Source organism: Pleuronectes platessa, chromosome 19, assembly GCF_947347685.1.
Source record: "Pleuronectes platessa chromosome 19, fPlePla1.1, whole genome shotgun sequence".
NCBI classification, from domain to species: domain Eukaryota; kingdom Metazoa; phylum Chordata; class Actinopteri; order Pleuronectiformes; family Pleuronectidae; genus Pleuronectes; species Pleuronectes platessa.
Window position 1 is genome coordinate 9,500,569 of NC_070644.1, and position 18,318 is coordinate 9,518,886.

General features: G+C 42.8%; 1 protein-coding gene across 5 annotated transcripts in view; it reads right to left on the bottom strand.

Moving 5' to 3' along the window:
- Nucleotides 1-302: 302 nt before the first annotated feature.
- Nucleotides 303-18,318, bottom strand: part of ptpn13 (protein tyrosine phosphatase non-receptor type 13) — a 43,805-nt gene continuing 25,789 nt past the window's right edge. Inside the window, exons 11-49 of one of the 5 annotated variants that reach the window (XM_053411048.1) lie at nt 17,846-17,920; nt 17,564-17,735; nt 17,042-17,192; nt 16,802-16,940; nt 16,480-16,632; nt 15,844-16,026; nt 15,577-15,739; nt 14,448-14,883; nt 13,764-13,870; nt 13,378-13,431; nt 12,709-12,798; nt 12,477-12,584; nt 11,978-12,073; nt 11,340-11,824; nt 10,795-10,926; nt 9,226-9,319; nt 8,559-8,644; nt 8,309-8,477; nt 7,099-7,316; nt 6,903-7,001; nt 6,422-6,798; nt 6,166-6,325; nt 5,887-6,042; nt 5,593-5,764; nt 5,283-5,493; nt 5,071-5,156; nt 4,923-4,984; nt 4,407-4,562; nt 3,873-4,038; nt 3,684-3,773; nt 3,429-3,532; nt 3,272-3,327; nt 3,073-3,179; nt 2,604-2,752; nt 2,428-2,518; nt 2,005-2,342; nt 1,705-1,920; nt 1,549-1,611; nt 303-905 (exon numbers count right to left, since the gene is read on the bottom strand). In XM_053411048.1, the coding sequence (XP_053267023.1) occupies nt 828-905; nt 1,549-1,611; nt 1,705-1,920; nt 2,005-2,342; nt 2,428-2,518; nt 2,604-2,752; nt 3,073-3,179; nt 3,272-3,327; nt 3,429-3,532; nt 3,684-3,773; nt 3,873-4,038; nt 4,407-4,562; nt 4,923-4,984; nt 5,071-5,156; nt 5,283-5,493; nt 5,593-5,764; nt 5,887-6,042; nt 6,166-6,325; nt 6,422-6,798; nt 6,903-7,001; nt 7,099-7,316; nt 8,309-8,477; nt 8,559-8,644; nt 9,226-9,319; nt 10,795-10,926; nt 11,340-11,824; nt 11,978-12,073; nt 12,477-12,584; nt 12,709-12,798; nt 13,378-13,431; nt 13,764-13,870; nt 14,448-14,883; nt 15,577-15,739; nt 15,844-16,026; nt 16,480-16,632; nt 16,802-16,940; nt 17,042-17,192; nt 17,564-17,735; nt 17,846-17,920 (6,048 nt within the window). In that variant the 3' untranslated portion in view covers nt 303-827. Of the gene's footprint in view, nt 906-1,548; nt 1,612-1,704; nt 1,921-2,004; nt 2,343-2,427; nt 2,519-2,603; nt 2,753-3,072; nt 3,180-3,271; nt 3,328-3,428; nt 3,533-3,683; nt 3,774-3,872; nt 4,039-4,406; nt 4,563-4,922; nt 4,985-5,070; nt 5,157-5,282; nt 5,494-5,592; nt 5,765-5,886; nt 6,043-6,165; nt 6,326-6,421; nt 6,799-6,902; nt 7,002-7,098; nt 7,317-8,308; nt 8,478-8,558; nt 8,645-9,225; nt 9,320-10,794; nt 10,927-11,339; nt 11,825-11,977; nt 12,110-12,476; nt 12,585-12,708; nt 12,799-13,377; nt 13,432-13,763; nt 13,871-14,447; nt 14,884-15,576; nt 15,740-15,843; nt 16,027-16,479; nt 16,633-16,801; nt 16,941-17,041; nt 17,193-17,563; nt 17,736-17,845; nt 17,921-18,318 lie in introns of all 5 variants that reach the window. The other 4 variants (XM_053411046.1, XM_053411047.1, XM_053411049.1 and 1 more) reach the window with 4 other exon arrangements.

Sequence of the window (18,318 nt, forward strand, 5' to 3'; positions counted from 1 at the left end):
CCCTCTCAAAGTGGCAGCAAACTTTTCCTGGTGCTCCTGTTATGATACTGTGTCAACCCTTTCCCCTGAGCACAAGCTGCAGCTTCTCCTCCTCATGTGAGATGTGTAAGGATTATGTTTTGAGAACGTTTGGATGAACAAGGTGGAAAAGGGATGGAAACTTCTCTACAAAGCATGAATGGAACCAACAAGGCTCTATTTTCTGGGTCATTTTCAAAACTATTCCAAAAGGTGACGTGCAATAAAGTGACAAACAAACTGAAATTGTTTTCCTTTTAAATGAAAAGGTCTGCTATGTACCATTTAAAATGTATCCAGTTTAATTTTCAGGAGATGAATATGTACACTTTTAATTTCATCATTTACCTCAGGCAGTGAGCAATTACTGTAAAATAGATTTACAAAGCAAATACTGACATAGTATTCTGTCAAGGCATGTTCCAGCATTAAAATAGGATTCATAATACACAAGTACAAATTTGTTCCACATAAAATATGAGATCATTGATCACTTTTATAATTATTTTAGAATATCCAAGAATTGAAAAAAACACAAGTGTTCTCTTGTAGGTGACAACAGGAAATACAATCAGCAGTTCTCGTAAATGCATTGAGAGGGAGTAGCAGCCAAAGAGAGAAAACTCAAAAAAGCAAACATAAAAATATAGACTTCTTAAAAGGATTTGCTCTCGAGGAACCGAACATTTTAAGGCATTTTAAAAACATGTAGTGTAAATTTGGCAATTTCTGCCTGTGTCAACTCTGCATTTTAGTTTTGCTCTGGTGGTAACAGTCGCCCAGCACGCGGTGTCGATATGTGGCGTCTCCTATCCAGAGATGCTTTCCTCTGCTTGAAGGCATCTGAGGACGTAGAGGATCACTTGATAGCAGAAGATATATTGGTCCTGTGGGATAAAAAGAGGAAACATGTGAATTCAAGGCTACATCCATACTTATAATGAATATTAACTAATAATACAATTTACTTCATGGTGCCTTTGTGAGCACCCAGGGAAATTACAATAAATCATCAATAAACACAAATAAAAGTAAACCAAGGTTAAAATCAGATTAAGAGATACATAACAAATACATCATATTTATTGTTATTATTATTATTATTATTAAATCTCTTTAAACTTGATTTCATCCATTGTCTCTCGCACTAACAATATTTGTAATATTGGACTGCATTTATTTAGAGTATTTGTTTTATCTGGGAAGCACTTTGTGAAATCAGTTTTCAGGAAAGTACCATATGAATTAAGTTTATTATTATTCATGAACACTGTGTACGTGTGTTTCGTCGTAAACAGGAAGCTGATTACGTACTCTGCAGTTTGTCTAGTTACAGAAAATACTACAAACAAGGTGCAGCAATGTTTAAAGTAAGATTAAGAATTTAACTCCAACCAACCTTAAGGTGGAATGTTTTAGTAGTGTTTTGCCTTCAGCGCTGGAGGTATTTAAAACCAAAATATAGTTGTGTGGTTGTAGCCACAGAGAGCCCAGCAGGGTTAAGGGTTACAACAAATAAAAAAAACTCACCTCTGTCTGGACCATTCCCTGCCTCTGAAGTCTCATGTTCCTGACGACATCTGAAATATCAAACTACAAAACAAAAAGGAATTCTTATCATCTTGAAAAGAACAAATAAGAACATAATAGAATATGTGAGTAAGCAAGGTACAAGGTAAAACTTACATCGGCATCTTTACTGATGAGACCCAGAACCACGTCTATGCAGATGAGGGTTCCTGAACGGCCGATGCCGGCGCTGCAGTGTGTGATTATCGGCCCCGACCGATGAACGTGCCTCATGTAGGAAATAAATGTGAGCAGCTGCTCGGGCTGTGACGGCGTCCCGTGGTCGGGCCATCCCGTGTAGTTCAGATGAGTCACACGCTGGGTCTCATTGGTCTGAGGAAGGAACGTACATTAGACATGTGTGAAAACTTTAAATTATTAGAAGAGAAATGTCAAATTAAAATGTACTATGCTTACCAGGACGTCTTTGAGCTCAATGAGTCGGATGACAAAGTTGTCCAGATACTGGTCTTTGATCAGCGTGACCTGCAACCTGTCGTCCACCATCTCTGCCGTCCTCGACGTGTCCGGCCAGTACCGCTGACACTTCACCTTGCCGCCCTCGACCTCTTGGGTCATCATGGCGATCACGTTGGACTTCTGCTCCCAAACCATTTGCCAAAAGTCGCCCAGAGTGGTGGGCAAAGGTCCCTGGCAGGCGATGTACATGAAGTTCTCATCCTTCACCGGCATGTTGACAAAGTTGGCGTTGATGTAGCCCCCGTCCTTGCCCAGCATAACTCGAGTGGTGTCAACTGGTAGAGATAAACGCGTTCAAAATCCACATTTGCATATTTATTGGAAAAACCTTCAAGATATGAGATAGGAGACTTTTCTTACAGGGAACGATATTCTTGTAGCGATTCTTCTTCTTGTTCTCCTTCGTCTGACCTATTAAACAGTCATCCAGCGGCTGGAGGTTCTGAAGATTCTGTCGAGGGAAGAAAACTTTATTGAAAACAGCTGATGAATCACAATCAATTTACATGCGACCGACATTCAAAGTAGCTCCTTACCTCAAACTCCTGCAGCGGGACTTTCTGCTCCAGGAGGCCCCTCATCATGCGGACCACCGTGTTGAGCTTCGGTCCCGTGTACTGGCCGTCAGGCACCACTTTGACCAGCGGCAGAGAGGTCAGCTCGTCCTCTGTGATGAGTGGCCCGTCTGACACAAAATGAAGATTCATGTATATACCACTTTAAAAAAATGTTTACCATGCCGAGACAATTCATTTTTTCACTTTGACATAGTACACCAATAGATTGCAGACAAAAATACATGGATCACGCTCAATGATTAGACTTTTATAATACATAAAAGGAAACACAAATATATATATATAGTGGTGGTGTTTCTTTTGACTCCATCCTCAATGCTCTCAAATTGTATGCGTGAATCTAGATTTTATCTTCATTTACGAGTAGTTTTAACTCCCCTTCTAAAATCAAATTTAAAGGCCACAGTTTGGAGAAAGTCGGTCTTACCCTCTCTGGATTTGGAGTTCAAGTTCTCAATCGGCAATTCATCACTTCCCCATGTGATTTCATCCTCCTCTGGCTGTCCAGCGCTCATTTGCAGATAGCTGTTTATTCTAAAAACACAAGGAGTAATTGGCAGTGAATACAGTGAATAAAGTGTATATATAAAAATGTGACAGGTGTTCATCCAAAGTCTAAATCTTACTTTTCATTTCTTGGGTCGTCAACACTCTCCTCTTGCCATTCCGCTTTTCTTGAACTCTGAATATACAAAAATTAAAATCAGTAATAAATAATAATAAAAAAAACATCAGATATGATCAAAATATGAGTTCATAAAGTTTGGCTGGTTTGAGTTGTACCTCAGGGGAGTCTTCAGGTAGAGAAGAGCCATCACAGTCTGTGTCCTCAGAGAAATCTGCACTGTGCTCCGCCTCCCTCCTCTGCTCCGGATCATCTTCATAGTCTGTTTGTGAAACAGGGAAATGTCATCTAGTTTGCAAAGTTCACTTAATTTACTCACAAATTAATTAATGCTCTTAGTAAAATTACAAAGGTATCAGTACTGCTGCATTGGGAGTTTCAGTAAATCTTCCAGCCTATACTGTGGACTCTACCTATTGGTGGTATGGGGGGGAAGCCGCCAGATTTCATCTCATCGTGAGGAGAACCCAGCTTCGTCTTCACCCCACTGTCCTCGCTCAGATCTGAAGCAGCAGCAGGACACACAGAATTACATCTTGAGAAATCTCCTAAACGGAAAAAGCATTTCTCCTATAACATTTTATTTTAGGTCGCGGTTTTACCTGTGTTTTCATTGCACATGTCAGAGTTGATGGGCAGATAGGCGAGGTATGTGTTTGGGCTCTGGTCTGGCGGTCTGGACACTATGAGATGCACCAGGCCTTTAGCTTTACGGATGGTGGTGACGGCCTTGGTGTGGGACACACCTGTCATTAGTTCTTCATTCACCTACAACAGATGATTAAAACCTTTACTGGTGGTGGTTTCAGAGCATCAAGAGACACTTAATTATTACACATATATACATATGATCCATTTTTTGTACAAACAATCATAAACAAGGCAAAGCAAAGACATGTGACAATAGACAGCACATGTTAATAGAATGAATGTTTTCTATTTCCTGCATCTGCTATTATGTATGTATTAATAAGATAAAATGAGAAAAATCCTTTATTAGTCCCACGATGGGGACTTTTGCTGTGTTAATCATTAAAGAGGACAGCCGCCCCCCCCCCCCAAAAAAGAACAACAACAAAAGTAAAGTAATAATAAGTAAACATGCAAATGAGTATCAAACGTCGAACATCACTCACTTTCAGCAGCCTGTCTCCCACTTGCAGTTCCCCTGAGGACTCTGCTATCCCTCCTGGAGTGATGGATTTCACAAAGATCCCCCTCTCCCCTCCGATCACAGAGAAACCCAGACCTCCGGCCTGCGGCTTGTCCAGATCCAGCTGAATAATTTCCTCCTGCACATTACACAACAATATATGATCCTCTTCAGTCCATGATTCAAAACTTAGCTAAACATGCCAGAAAAACCTAGATTCATGCCAACAGTCATGCTTTTAAAGATAGTGATCATAATATTTAAGAATATGGAATATTGATCTTGTTACGCATGTCTCGATCGACATGTATTTATCTTTGCTTTATCATTGTTTTCCTTCGCTGTAGACACACCAACAGCTTGTCTAGCCACTTGCTTGGAGTTATAAACAGAAATAACAATAAATGAAACCGAAGAATGTTTTAAAGTAAGTATGACAACAGACTATAATGCGCAATAAATATACATTAAGAAAATAAAACTGTTAATTTAAACCCACCTCTAAGGGACAAAGTGCTGTGAGACCCTCTGTATCTCTTGATTCCTCCTCTGTAAGAAAACCTTTAACAGAAAATAGTGTTGTTATTATATGCAAAATAAAAGACTCAGTTAAAATGTCACAGATGCCCCATTCAGGGGAAACGTACCATTCATGCCAGATGAAACCTTGGGGCTGATGTTGTCAAGAAAATAGAAACCTTTCTGCCCAGATGGAAAAACAGGCTTTCCATCCCTTTGAGCCAGAAGAAAAAAGATAAAGCATCTTCAGCTAAAAATAACCTTCTGTGATGCCAACACCAACTCAGCGTGAAAAATTCCATTTAGGCTACACCAGTCATTTTGTGTTAGAGCAGATTACCTTGTGGCCTTGAGCGTCAGGTCGTCGAGGGAGAGCTCCAGCAGCCTCTCGTTCTCGCTGAGTGTCAGGTCCTGGGTGGGAGCGCCGCTGATGTAGTGGATTAAATCGAGTGGTTTCAGGCTGCCTTCGTTGAAGGCCGGTGATCCTGGCAGGACGTCTTTTACAAACAAGACTCCATACACGCTGTCGCTGCCGCCGTCCAGAATCAAACCTGGGGATGGGAAGGGGGGAAGAGCAGTTCACGTGTGACTTAAAGCCACACCAATAAACAGGGGACATATGGAGCCTTGATTTCGGGCTGTTTACACACCCAGTGGTTCTTGGTTGTCCTTGAAACAAATGTCCGGCAGCAAGTGGGCTTCAATGGGGGGTTTTGGAGCCTCCAGGACCCTCCCCACAGTTAAATCAACTAACCGAGGGGCAGCACGCACCAGGTTGACCACTTCAGTGTGACCCATGCTACTCACATCTGTGTCGTTCACCTGGAGATAGAAAATAAAGGATCTATTTACTATGGAATTACAAACCTTTTTTTGGTTTCTCGCTGGGAGTTAGACGTGAAGATTGATACCAAATGAACGAGGGGTGAGTGAAGAATTCGTACCATAATCATTCTGTCTCCAGGCCTGAGTTGTCCATTTGACTTGGCTGGATCCTGGACAATGTCATGGATGTAACAGCCATGATCATTACCTTTGGTGAGGGTGAAGCCTAAGCTGCCCTTTTCTGACTTCATCAAGGACACACTCAGCTCAACCTCCTAACAACAGAGAAGAATCTAAGTTACTGGAATGAGTCAATCTTTCGATGCACAGTGTAGTTCAACCTTCTCTTTGAAAGATTTCACAGGGTTCCTTAGGATCTTCACTTCCTCTGTTCTTACCGGAACAAACTCCTCTATGTCCTGTCCATTGCCAGACATGGTGAGGTTTAAGGGCAGAGGCAGTGGAGGAGGTAGTGGATCAGGGCTTGGGGCAGAGTGGGAGGACAGCATCGGTAGGGAGGGGGACTCCAGATCAGTTGTGACAGGGGATGATGGATGCCTGTGAAAACAAACCACCAAGACAATTTCATTTAATATACCAGAATAACTGATTAACACAAATGATGTGACCATCGATCCAACAGAGTTCAGGTACCTGTGGCTGAGGTCTGATCTTTGCATGTTTGGGGAGTAGAAGGCTGAGTGAGCGGTCTCGTCCAGGTGACCGGTGCTGTCGTAGCGCCCCGTTCCCAGGTTGTTGCCGGGGGTGTGGTAGAGGCTCTGCTCCCATGTCTGCCTGCTGTGCTCCATGGCGCTCGGGCTGAAGGCTTCCTCCACCTCCTCATCCCCGTCTGTGCTGTCGCTGTAGCTGTTACGTCGGCCGGGGGTTTTGATCAGCAGCCTCTCCAGCGCCTCCTCCACGGCGCCCTGAATCCTAGTGGCCTGCAGAGCCGGCGGAGAGGCCGTCCTGCCTATGCTCGGGCTCGGCTCTACCTGGGTCAACACCTGCTTTCGGGGGGATGGCATGGGTGTCTGAGGAGAAATAAATAACATTAACCAAAGTTTTGAGCAACTGGTGATACTTGAAAGTTCACAATAGTAGTAAGGGTCAAAAAGAATATTATTCACGGACTCACCACGGCTGAATGGTCCATCTCAGGAAGAATACCATGTTCAGGTCTGCAGAGGAGTAAAGTCACCTCCTGACCTGTTCCTCGTAAAGCTGATATCACCTCCTACGTGCAGACACACACAATTCCAAATTAATTATCAAACGACCCTTCTTTCTATTATGTCAAGCTGTGACGCAGAGGGATAAGCCGTTGGACGTACATGTTGCGAGAGTCCTTTCAGGGGCGTTTGATTGACCCGCATGATGATGTCGCCCACGTTGATGCGACCGCTCTCTGCGGCCGGTTGACCGGGAAACAGCTTTTTAACTCGCACCATGCTGGAGCCGGGGGGAGGTTCACCGGGGATGTTCTCCTCTCGACTAAAACTGAAGCCCAGCCCTGAGGTGTTCTTCAGGAGAAGAACCTCAAACACGTTGTCTGTGGAGACAAGGACACAAAAACTCACAGTAAGAAAATTGGGAATGTGGATGAGCACAAGCAGCCTTTAGTCCGGGACGAGATAAAAAATGTTGTGCAACTATTCAGAGAAGCTGCTCTATAACAGATCAGAACCTGTTTAATAGTTACTGTACAGTTTCCAAAGAGTGAGACTCTATAACTCACTTAAAACACACACACATCAAGTATGTTCCTGCAGGCAACACATTTTCCACCTGACACAAGAATAATCATAACAAAAAAAGTTTATGTAAATCTTTTTCAGTCCATTGACTCTGGTTTTCTGGTTACTCACAGCAATCAAAATCTAAAGTTGATGCAAAGTTCGTAGTAAATATCTGCAGAGCTGCATAATGGGATGTAACAAAGTACATTTACTTTGGTACATTTTTCAAGTCACTGTCCTTTACTATAGTAGATATATTTTTGTTTTCCCGTTTACTCACTACATACATCAGCAAAGATCTGTATTTTATACACCACCACATTTTTACGAGGCGTTGTGTTACATGTTTTATTTCAGTAAAATATTCCTGCACCACTGGAACACAACACAAGGGTGAATAAATTATTCTTGAGAAACATGTTTGGTAAAACAGCTATTAGTGATATTAACATTGTGTTTTTTATACCTACTTGAGGCAATTTCTCACAATGAGAACGTCAACATTCCATTAGTACTTTTAAGTATCTACTAACTACTAGCATCTAGTACTACTCCTATTGCTAGATACTAGTAGATGCTGTGTCTACTCATCAGTGTGATGGTGTCCTTCATGCAGACCAGATGCTGAGATGTAAATAGTCAGCAGTGAGCTGCTAATGGGTTGTACACACATTTATTTGCTTTCATGTAGAAGAAATGATCTTTGTCACACTGTTAAAGAAAATAAATAAACACTTATGTATGGTGTACTATAATGGGGTTTCCTTTGAGTGCACTGTAATGACCCTTTACTGTATCCTCTCACCTTGTGTGATAAAGCTGTACTCTGGTTTCACTTTGACCTCCGGCGGCTGCTCTCTGTTCTTGGCCTGTTCTCGGTTGCTGCCGGCATGAGGTGGAGTGCGTTGAGGTGTGAGGGGAGTCTGGATTCTGTCTGCAGGCGGGTGACCCTTCTCCAGCAGCAAGTGCACTGTCTGAGGGAGCAAATGTTTTACGTGGTGTTACTGAATGAACAGCTTGTGGGAAAGACGCTCAACGTAAATGTCATGACTCACCTGCCCAGTGTCCCTGAGAGACTCTACCGCCTGCTGATGAGTGGCTCCCTCCAGACTCCTTCCATTGACGGCCACCACGCGGTCACCTGAGTACGGGACAGACGCAGAGTGGTTGAGGCAACACTATGTAAGTATTACTGAGCAACAGCGCCCTCTTGCAGCCACATGTGGTGATTCATTCTGTTGGGCTCTGCGTTTGAGGGGTTTTCATGTAGAGAAAAATCTTAGAATATTAATCACTGGAGCTCCGACAGCGTAGTCACTGAACTGACATACAAGTGAGAGGTGGATATTACCCATGATTCTCGATGTCCTGAACTAGAAAAGCTGCAGATGTACAAAAAACGCACCAACAGATTCGAGATAAAGGCTGGTTTTTAATGACTTCCTAGTTTGTTTTTTCATCTCATCAGCAGTTGAGCATTTCTCCTGAACTTACTGCAATTATATGTCAATTCCACATTTCTCACAGATCATCCCCAATCAACAAAAATACATAGAGCAAGAACAGATGTTCAGGGTGAAGAGTGGAAGTGACAGCGGCATCATTCTCCCCAGTCAGCTTACCACCACAAAAATGTTAAAGCTGCTATTTACAGATACAAAACTTTCATTGTGTTGCTTTAAGACACATTACTATCTGTGACGTGAGTGTCCAGGCTCTTACCTTTCTGTATCCTTCCATCCAGCTCTGCTGCACCTTTCGGAATGATGGCTTTGACGTAGATGCCTCCATGACGAACGGTTGTGTTGACTCCGCCCTGAGAAAACAACACACAACTCTTAGTCTAGTCGAACAAAGAGAAATTAGTGGGACTTGTATTTTCTATGGGGGTTGATGTGAGGTGTGGAGGGTTTTTGTTACATCTGCTTTGTGATAAATGCTTTGCCTTTGCTGTTGGTTCTAGAGTATGAATTTGGTATATTATGGTATATAAAGTTGGTATTTATGAACAATAACTGAAAGGTTTTGTTAGCGTTTGCAAGTGCTGACATTTCTGACAGCTACTGGGGTGTCAGTTGCTTCATTCCCTCTTTAAAAAGTTTTAGCATGGGAATAAACGTTTCCGGTTTGACCAATCACGTTTGAGCAGGCTTTGGTTGCCCACAGGTAAACAGTCCCTGTGGAGAACTAAAGAGAAGGAACACGTTGATCGAAAAGCATCAGCGATCTGCTTTTCATTTTACCTGCATTCCTAAGATCAGCCAAAAGAAATTAGAAAGTGGACCTCATCATTACTGGTAAAACTTGTTCCAACAGAATGAACATTTATATTTTCAGCTGTTCATTTTCAGTCCTGGTTTCCCCACTCAGTCTGGCTGCACTATTTCTTTGAGGACAAGAATGTATCTTACATTCGCGTGTCCGAAAAAGTGACTTAATGGCTGAAAACTTTGTTAAAAACAGGCCTTAATCCTCAGAATAACTTGGTAATGAGCCAACTCAAAATATTCAGCCCCAGCCTCAAGTGCCAGGAACCATAATGCTATTTTTTTAAAAACTTGTTGATAACCAACATGGTTATTTATCTTGTGGTTTGTTTGGATTTTGTAATTACCCCTAATGCAACAGTTAAACAAAGCGTTTATCATTTCACAAAAATGACTTTAGTTCTAAATGAAATGATAAATCCTCCACTGTGATGTTACTGACAATATCACCGAGGTTAAATCTAAACATCGATGTTAATTTTCCATTCAGTGCCCTTTTAGTTTTGATAATCTTGAGGTGCATTTCATGTCCAGTTTTCAGTGACTGTCTTGCTGATGCAACACAACACTCAATCAGTAATTATTCTGCACACAAACACAAATCTGACAGCAATCCTGGTATGAAGACACACAGTCGAGTGATTACTTATGGAGTACATTAATCCATTCCAATCAATACAGCGTTGAAAATCAGTTAAAAAGAAATGGTGTTAGTGGCATGTTAGTGGCAAAGCTCTTTGCAGTTAGTAAGCAGTCATGAGAGAGCTCACTCCTGTTCAAATTGTCCATGCTCCTCACTGTGAATGGGACTTTTAGTGTCTTATGATTAAAAACATAAAGATGCGATGCAAGGTTAGTTTGATGGACAAATACTCTCACGAGAGCTTCTAGATCTGACTACACCCACCGTAACATAAGCAAACCAAACCAAGCTACCTCTAAACACCTTCACAAAGGCGCACACACACACAACAGTGACAAGATGAGGGGGGGTAAAGGGGGAAAAACAAGAGAGGATGAAAACCTTGCCGAACAGTACCGTGACACTTATGCCCAGGCTGCTGTCTTTTTTGGACAGCTCAATGTCAACTAGTTCTCCTGGTCGGAGACTATTGACCCCTGGGGCATTACCATTTACATTTTCCACGATGTGTTCCTGCAAACAAAGAACAGGGTTTTAAGTGGAATTATCACAAGCTGGAACATGCAGAGAGAAACAAGGGACGAAGGGGGAGTGAGAAAGTTGAACTGCATAAAGAGCAGATCATAGATTCAGGGTAAGACATGCAGTGTTCAGGTAAACAAACTGCCTGGCATTGACACTGTGAATGCAATGATAGGCCAAGTTTATATACAACAGGCAGTTAGTTGTGCCAAGCATCTGACAGCTAATGTGTGATGCTTGTTTACGGAAGAACCATTCTTCTCCTATTCCATGGACGAAAGTTGATTTGTATTTGCTGCACCAGGACAAAAACCTCTGAGTTTGAATTATAAATCTGCCTGAGAGACACGTACCCATGTCAAATAAAATTTAGAGCAATGAATTCATCAACACAATGGTCGCACCTTTTTGACTTTGTGGTTCTCTTGACTATTGGAATATGTCTCCTCATCCATGTCTGAATCCCCCCAGTCGGAGTGCTCGGAAACTTTGGGAGCTTCTGTCACTTTAGTTTTTCTGGTTTTGGGCGGCAGAGCCGGCGGCGCAGGATCCACGTCCACGTTAGGTTCTGGTCTCAGATGTTGGGCAGAGGATGCAACTGTGGGAACAGCCGCAACTCTATCTAGGCACTGTTGAACTCCGTTAACAGGGGGCTGGCTGATTTTCGCGAAAGCGCTCATCCTGGAGTCCTGAGAACTGAAGCTGGAGTGCTGGGGGACCGTGGACGAGGCAGCTGATGGTGGACCAGGACTATCGGGTGGAGGGCTGGGGCTTCTCGTTTCCTTCTGCTCCTCCGACGAGATATCAACGTTTGCTTCTCGTCTCAGGGCAGATCTAAGTGCAGTCAGTGAAGACTTGGCCTGGTTGGGGACATGGCCTGAAGAAGACTCTGTTCAAATGAAGACCAAGAAGAACCACTTTAGACGCAAGGAGTAAAAGTAAGAGAAAACACTGATGTGTATGATGCACTCCTTACATGACAACAAGAAACAACTATGATACACATCTTAACTTAACAATTCATTTATGTCCCTGCTGTTACCTTTGTAGAGCCTCTCCTTGGGCTGTGACACCACCAGAGTGATGTCATCCGGAGCTTTCTGAAGGATTTCGAGCGTGGAGGCGTGAGAGAGCCCATCTAGGTTTAATTCATTCACAGAGATCAGCCGGTCACCTGCGTCAACATTACAGCTGTCACTCGCATGGAAGATGAATAAGTGTGGCAAGAGAGAAAAACATTTCACAGGAAAAAAACTAGACTGTAGAATGCATTCTTCTACCAATGACATATAGTCCCCTTAAATTGATCAAGCTACATTAAATTGCACACACTCCTAAATCTTAGTTGTTTAAATGTGCTGGATTTTTTTCCATTAAGATTGATTTATCTCGCAATGTTTAAGAAAAGAAAAAAACCTGAACCTGAGCAACACCAAAACTAAATGAGTTCTTCCAAGAGCCAGTCTGAATCCTTCACGAAGATTACAAACCAGCCAACACGTTAATGGACATGGGGGGGGGGGGACACAGCAGAGGCCTACCAGGTTTGAGGCAGCCGTTGACGTCAGCAGGACCCCCAGGAGTGATGGAGCTAATGATGGTACCAAGATCCGAACGACCAGAGTTCTCCCCTCCAACAACCTGGAACCCTGGCGAGCACATAAAAGCAGAACTAGATATAAACACCATGCTCACAAACACAATATATATCAGTGGAAAAACAAAAAGACTAAGTTGTTATTTGAAGAAAATGTATTTAGGGTTTAACTTTACCTAGGCCATATTTCACATCTTTCTTCAGGTTTACAGTTGTGATCTCTCTCTCTGGGGACGGTAAGGCATTGAGCTTTTTCATGAGGGAATCTATGCAAAGCAAAGACACATGGCATTTACTGGGAGATACCATAAATGCATTGCATGAGCTCAGTCGTTTTTGACCGAGGCATATGGCAGCAGTGGAAATCTGGTGAATTAATTTCACAAGGGATTTACGGTAGGCCACTCAAAGCGCATTGGAGTATGTGCACTGTTATAATTAATCAGCTCAGACAGGCAAACAGCGAGGCTGAATGGCCCCTACTTTAGCACCATTGGCTAATGGGCCTGAAGAGATGTTCTAAGCTTGGATGAAAGGGAAGGTCGCGAGTTCAGTGCCAAGTATGGAGCTATTATATGGTGGGAGCGGGGCCAGAGTTCAGTTCCGCAGGCAAGCTGCACTGAGCGGACAGAGACTTAATTCTAAAATTACGTAACTGTGGTTTAGGGGTCTTTTTTGGGCCCGCATATCCGTGCTTGGCTGTGCCGCCACTCACATATGGTTCAACAGATTGACGGGGAGGATTAAGAAATGTTATAAAATGAGTGATGGTGGAGAGTGTTGGGATATTTACTGCATTTTGCATGTGTGGAGAAATGAGAGGAATTAAACATTTTAATACCTACCATTAACAGAGGCTGGGGTTGAGGGGGGGGCCGAGGAGTTGTTCATACTGACCCCTGGAGGAAGAACAAAAGAGGTCAGCAAGGCCTTTGCCTTGGCTTTTGTGCATTACAAAAAACAACGACAACTGCATGTCTCTCTCCGCCAAGTAAGGGTGAACTACTTTAGCATGTTTTTATTTTCTGTTTTCCAGAATATAGATGATGTAACAGTAGCAGCAGTGGTACAAGTAAAAGGAAAAACACATGAACAAATATATCCTGATTCTCTACTAGAGCTAGCGTTACATGAAATAGATTTATATGAGATGGTTTTCCCGGTAGGTACTCGACACAACAACCAGCTTCACCAGTGAAAAGCAACATTCCTCACAGGTGATCATCCTTACCTACTACATAAGCTTGGCCATTGTCCTCCATGGAAGAAGAGTCAGATTCTTTCTTGGACATGCTGAGGCTCCAGGTCGGGCTGCTGTAGGACGCTGTGCTGAATGACCTAGGATGGAGAGAGCGAGCAGGAGGAGACGATTGAAACTGTCCTCACTGTTAGAGGAGAGAGGTATCAAAAAGGGATTGGTAATAATGTTTACTTCTGTATATTTTTTTAATTCACAGAATCTGATCAAATTTAAAATCCCATGTCATCTGTAAAATACACACCAGAGGGAGCAACTGGCGTAAAAAAACATGTTTGTTATGGATGACAATAAGAACACACACACACAGGTAAGCACAACAACACACAGGCACATTTGAGAGAACACGCACACAAACCTCCAGAGGTTTAATTAGAGTTTTCTGTGTGTCTGTAGTGTACAACAGAGCCAAAGCCCCGGTAACGAGTCTTATCTTAGTAACCTCTGTCCTGAAGTGAGCTCGGAGACTCTGACAGTGAAAACTTCAAAGGGGGACAAGTGAAGTAAAAACAGCCTAACTTTGGTCCAGTTTCTGTGTAGTTCTGATGGAGGTGAAAGATGTCACATAGCAAAGTAGTCTGCCATTTTATTCAGTGCTACTGTCTTCAAATATATTTATGTATTTGGACATCAGTCATTTTACTTGTCTGAACTCACTTGTCCTGTTGCTGCATCAGGGAGTCCGTGTCGGAGCTGGCTCGCTGGTGTTGCTGGAAGTGAGGGGCCACTTGGTTGGGCTGTGGCTGACTCGGTCCGTTGTGCGACTGGCCACGATGTGACTCTGCCACTCGGTACTCTGGAGACTCCGGCATCTGCCCGAGGTTGTGGTGAGAGCGGCTCATTGTTCGTGGGTTGGAAAGGGACGTGGAGGCCACGGGATTGAAACCCGGGAAGCAAAGTTTGTCTTGGACAATCATATGGCCGGACGGCGGCTTGTTGAGGGCCACCTCCGAGTAAGAGATCCTCTTCAGTTGGTCTGGGTTGGAGCGCGTCGATAAGGTGGGGGCCAGGCTGCCTGAGCTGACCGTCCTTCCCACTGAGTCTCCACTGCGATGGTCAAGAGACTGCTGCAGAATGCTCAGGGGGGAGTTCTCTGATGAACAGGAAGGAAATGAAAACCACAAAATGAGTGAACTGTTAATAATAATAGTTCTTACTGATATGTCAATTTACTATTGTAGAAAGCAGTCTGAGATAATTCATGTTTAGATAGATATTTAGGTACTGACCTCTACACTGGTAATTAAATCAGTTTTCTGGTTATATCCATCTCAATCATTATGGCTACGTCTCGACCAAAGACTGTGTATAAACATCTGATAGCTCTTGAAAGTTAAGCCTAATCATATTGACCCAGTGGCAGGGCTGCAGCATAGTTCAAAGACCTAACCCTGGTCTAAGTAAAAGAGATCAATCCAAGAAATAAACCATTGAAAAGACAAACCACCAATTAAATATCATTAACGACATGATTAATTGACACCTTACATAAGAATTGATGTGTAGAAGTTTATAACTAAAACTTAAACAGAGATCAGACAGGACTCATGGTCTTTGACACCAGATGGCATAATCTGTCTTATTGTACAGGACATTTTTGGGTGGGCATTAGGTTTTATCTGGAGAAAATGTGCAAGCTCTCTTCAGAAGGTTTATATTTGTATGGACATGTCACTTTCGGGTCTACTTTATGAATGTTTCTCTCTGGGATATTTTTTTTAGTAACTTCTTAATAAAATAACATTTACAGCTGTCTTAGCCTTGTGTTCTGTTCTGTATCTCCTACCTAACTCCTGCAGCTCCTGGTTGTTTTGGCGGGCCTTCATCTGCAGGTGGAACTTGTGCTGATCGGAGCAGAGCTGGAGCAGATACTGACACGTCTTGTTGCTGTCTGTCTGAAACAGATGCTTGATCCCATCTGATGTGTTCTGCAGGCAAACCTTCTTTTTCTTCAGGGAGACGCAAAAGTGAAAGTGAGGACAGACTAAACTCTTTCACAGTAAATAAATTGCATGTGACAGTTTAATTTCGGATAACAGAGACGGGTACATACTGCAAAGGAAATCTTTTTCGTATCCCTCCAGGGGAACCTTAGCACGGGGGTACGGTTTCCGTTAAGGACTTCAAAGATGAGCACCCCTTTGGAAAAGACACCCAGCATGATGCCTGTCTGAGACCTCTTCTCAGGAAGCACCCGATGAAAGTGGACTCCGTACTCTATCAGCCTCTGGCTCACCTTTAGGACGACCAACACAGGGAGTCTTTAATACCCACAGTGCAGAGATATACTACATGAAATGCTACAACTTTGTGGAGGTTTCTCCATTGGGTCAGTAATCCAATATATACAATATGATGTTGTTCAGTGCCATGAATAAAAAAAGAGCTCCTTTCAGAAGCCTGTAAAATTCAATAGCACCATATGAAAAGACAGAATAAATGCACTAGCAGTACACAGGTACCTTTCTTATGAGGACACTAACATTTATTTTTTATTCTGCTGCAAAATTTGACTCCTTCCTGAAACTTCTGCCATTTGGAGCACTTGAAACTTTCCTCACGTTAGTCACAAAATAAGCAGTTCTGCTGAAAACCACTATACCACAAGAAGTGAAGCAATAACTGAGAACATATTGGGACTTGCACATTGTCAAAAACCTTGATTCCTGTGTACTCTAGTCATGCTGACCTCAATGAATTCAGACTCTGCCTCCAACTCAGACACTCCGTAGTAGTTTCTGTGAAGTTTAGGCAGCTCCTCTTTGAGGGTCGCTTGGTCCACCTTATCCAGGATGGTTGCAGGCAGGTAGTGCTCCAGTCGGAAATAGGTCTTCCCATGGAGCTAAGGCACAGATGTTATTACCATTCATTTGTAGTTTCATGAAGTTTATTTTAACTAAAACAATATGTAACCAAATATTTGTTTTCTTTACTTTACCCTCACAGCATACACTCTATATAATGATCAAAAATATTATTAGCTGAAGAGATGCATAATTAAAATGTGTTACCTCAGGCTGGTAGTCCCCGAATTCATTCTGCAGCGCCAGTGACGAAAGTACCATGGCATTCTCTATGTCACAGCGCATCCTCTCCTCCAAGATATCCTTCCGCAGCTGTAGATAGTACTGATGTTTGGTCATGGCATGCCTATTAACCACAGGAAACAGGAAAAGTTGTTTATTTTACAACTGATATGCCAACATCAAGGTGTAGTGTTCTACAACATAGAAACCAACACAGATACTCACTGTATGAGACCGATGTCCTCAAGGAAGAATTTGATGCGTAAGAAAAGGTTAAAAGGCACGTCACTTTTCTTCTTCTTAGGATCCTCCTTCCATCCGTCCGGGGCCACTTTGGAGAGTTTGGCATCGGGATCGACGAAGAAAAATTCAGTTTCTGCGAGTGGAATTTTTTTGAAGAGAGAGTGGAGTAGGTGAATGAAGGACAATCAATCAGTGAATTACCGCAGGCGGGGATTTATACATTTTTAATGAGACGTAGGAGAGTGTAGGAAATTAAAAGACCATCAACCTTTGAACTAAACTAATCAAGTGACATCTAATATGAATGATTTATGATCCCTGAGTTTCAAACTTTCAGAAGGAAATATCTTCTCTAGGATAAATGTGATGCTTTCATGCACAACCCTGGACTCTTTTATTCTGTGAGAGTATCCGAGACTCACTGGGTGTAACTAATAATATCTCCACAACACACACATTTGACCACCTCTAACCACACACGTACACAGGTACAACATACTGTACCTCTGAGGTATGCAAGGCCGAAGAGATGGTGCTCCACAAGTCCGATGTGGGCAACCACCATGTCAAGGACGTCCTTACACACCGCCTTGATGTCACAGCTCACCTCCAGCTTTTGGCCATTCAGCAGTACCACACCCACCTTTCTCTGCACGTCCTCTATCTTCCCACGTTTCTTGCGTGCAGAAAGGAAAAAGGAGGGAGTGGCGAATTGTAAGGGGTAAATAAAGCAGCTCCCGTCACACATAGAGATCATCGGCTCTAAAAACAGATTTACATCCTCACCATTATTGAAGAGGGAACAGATAAGGCTACGCAGGGCTCGCTGGACATCTTCACGAACTCAGGCCCCAGGAAGTTCTGCCATTGGTGCAAAGATAAAGAGCAAGTGTCAAATGGAGACCTTTATTTGAACCAAAATGCTGAAGGATTATTTTCAACCTGAGACTGGTTTTCATACATTTAATATTCATATATGCAATTATGCCAACTGCTTGCGTTTCATCCTCGGTTGTGAATGCTGATCTAAGATACAAAACATCTGTGAAACATGTATCACTTCCTATCTTCGTGGGAACACTAACACTCCTGGCTCAAACCAGTTTTATGAGATGCTCCTGTCGCAAAACGTCAATGACAGCAGCTCATGCGATGCTTTTGTTGTGATGGTTTCTGTCGTGCAGTCTCACCAGCAGTGGACGAGCAAGATTCCTTTAAATCAGCTTGAAGAATTTTGTTTCACATACTGAAAATCCCCA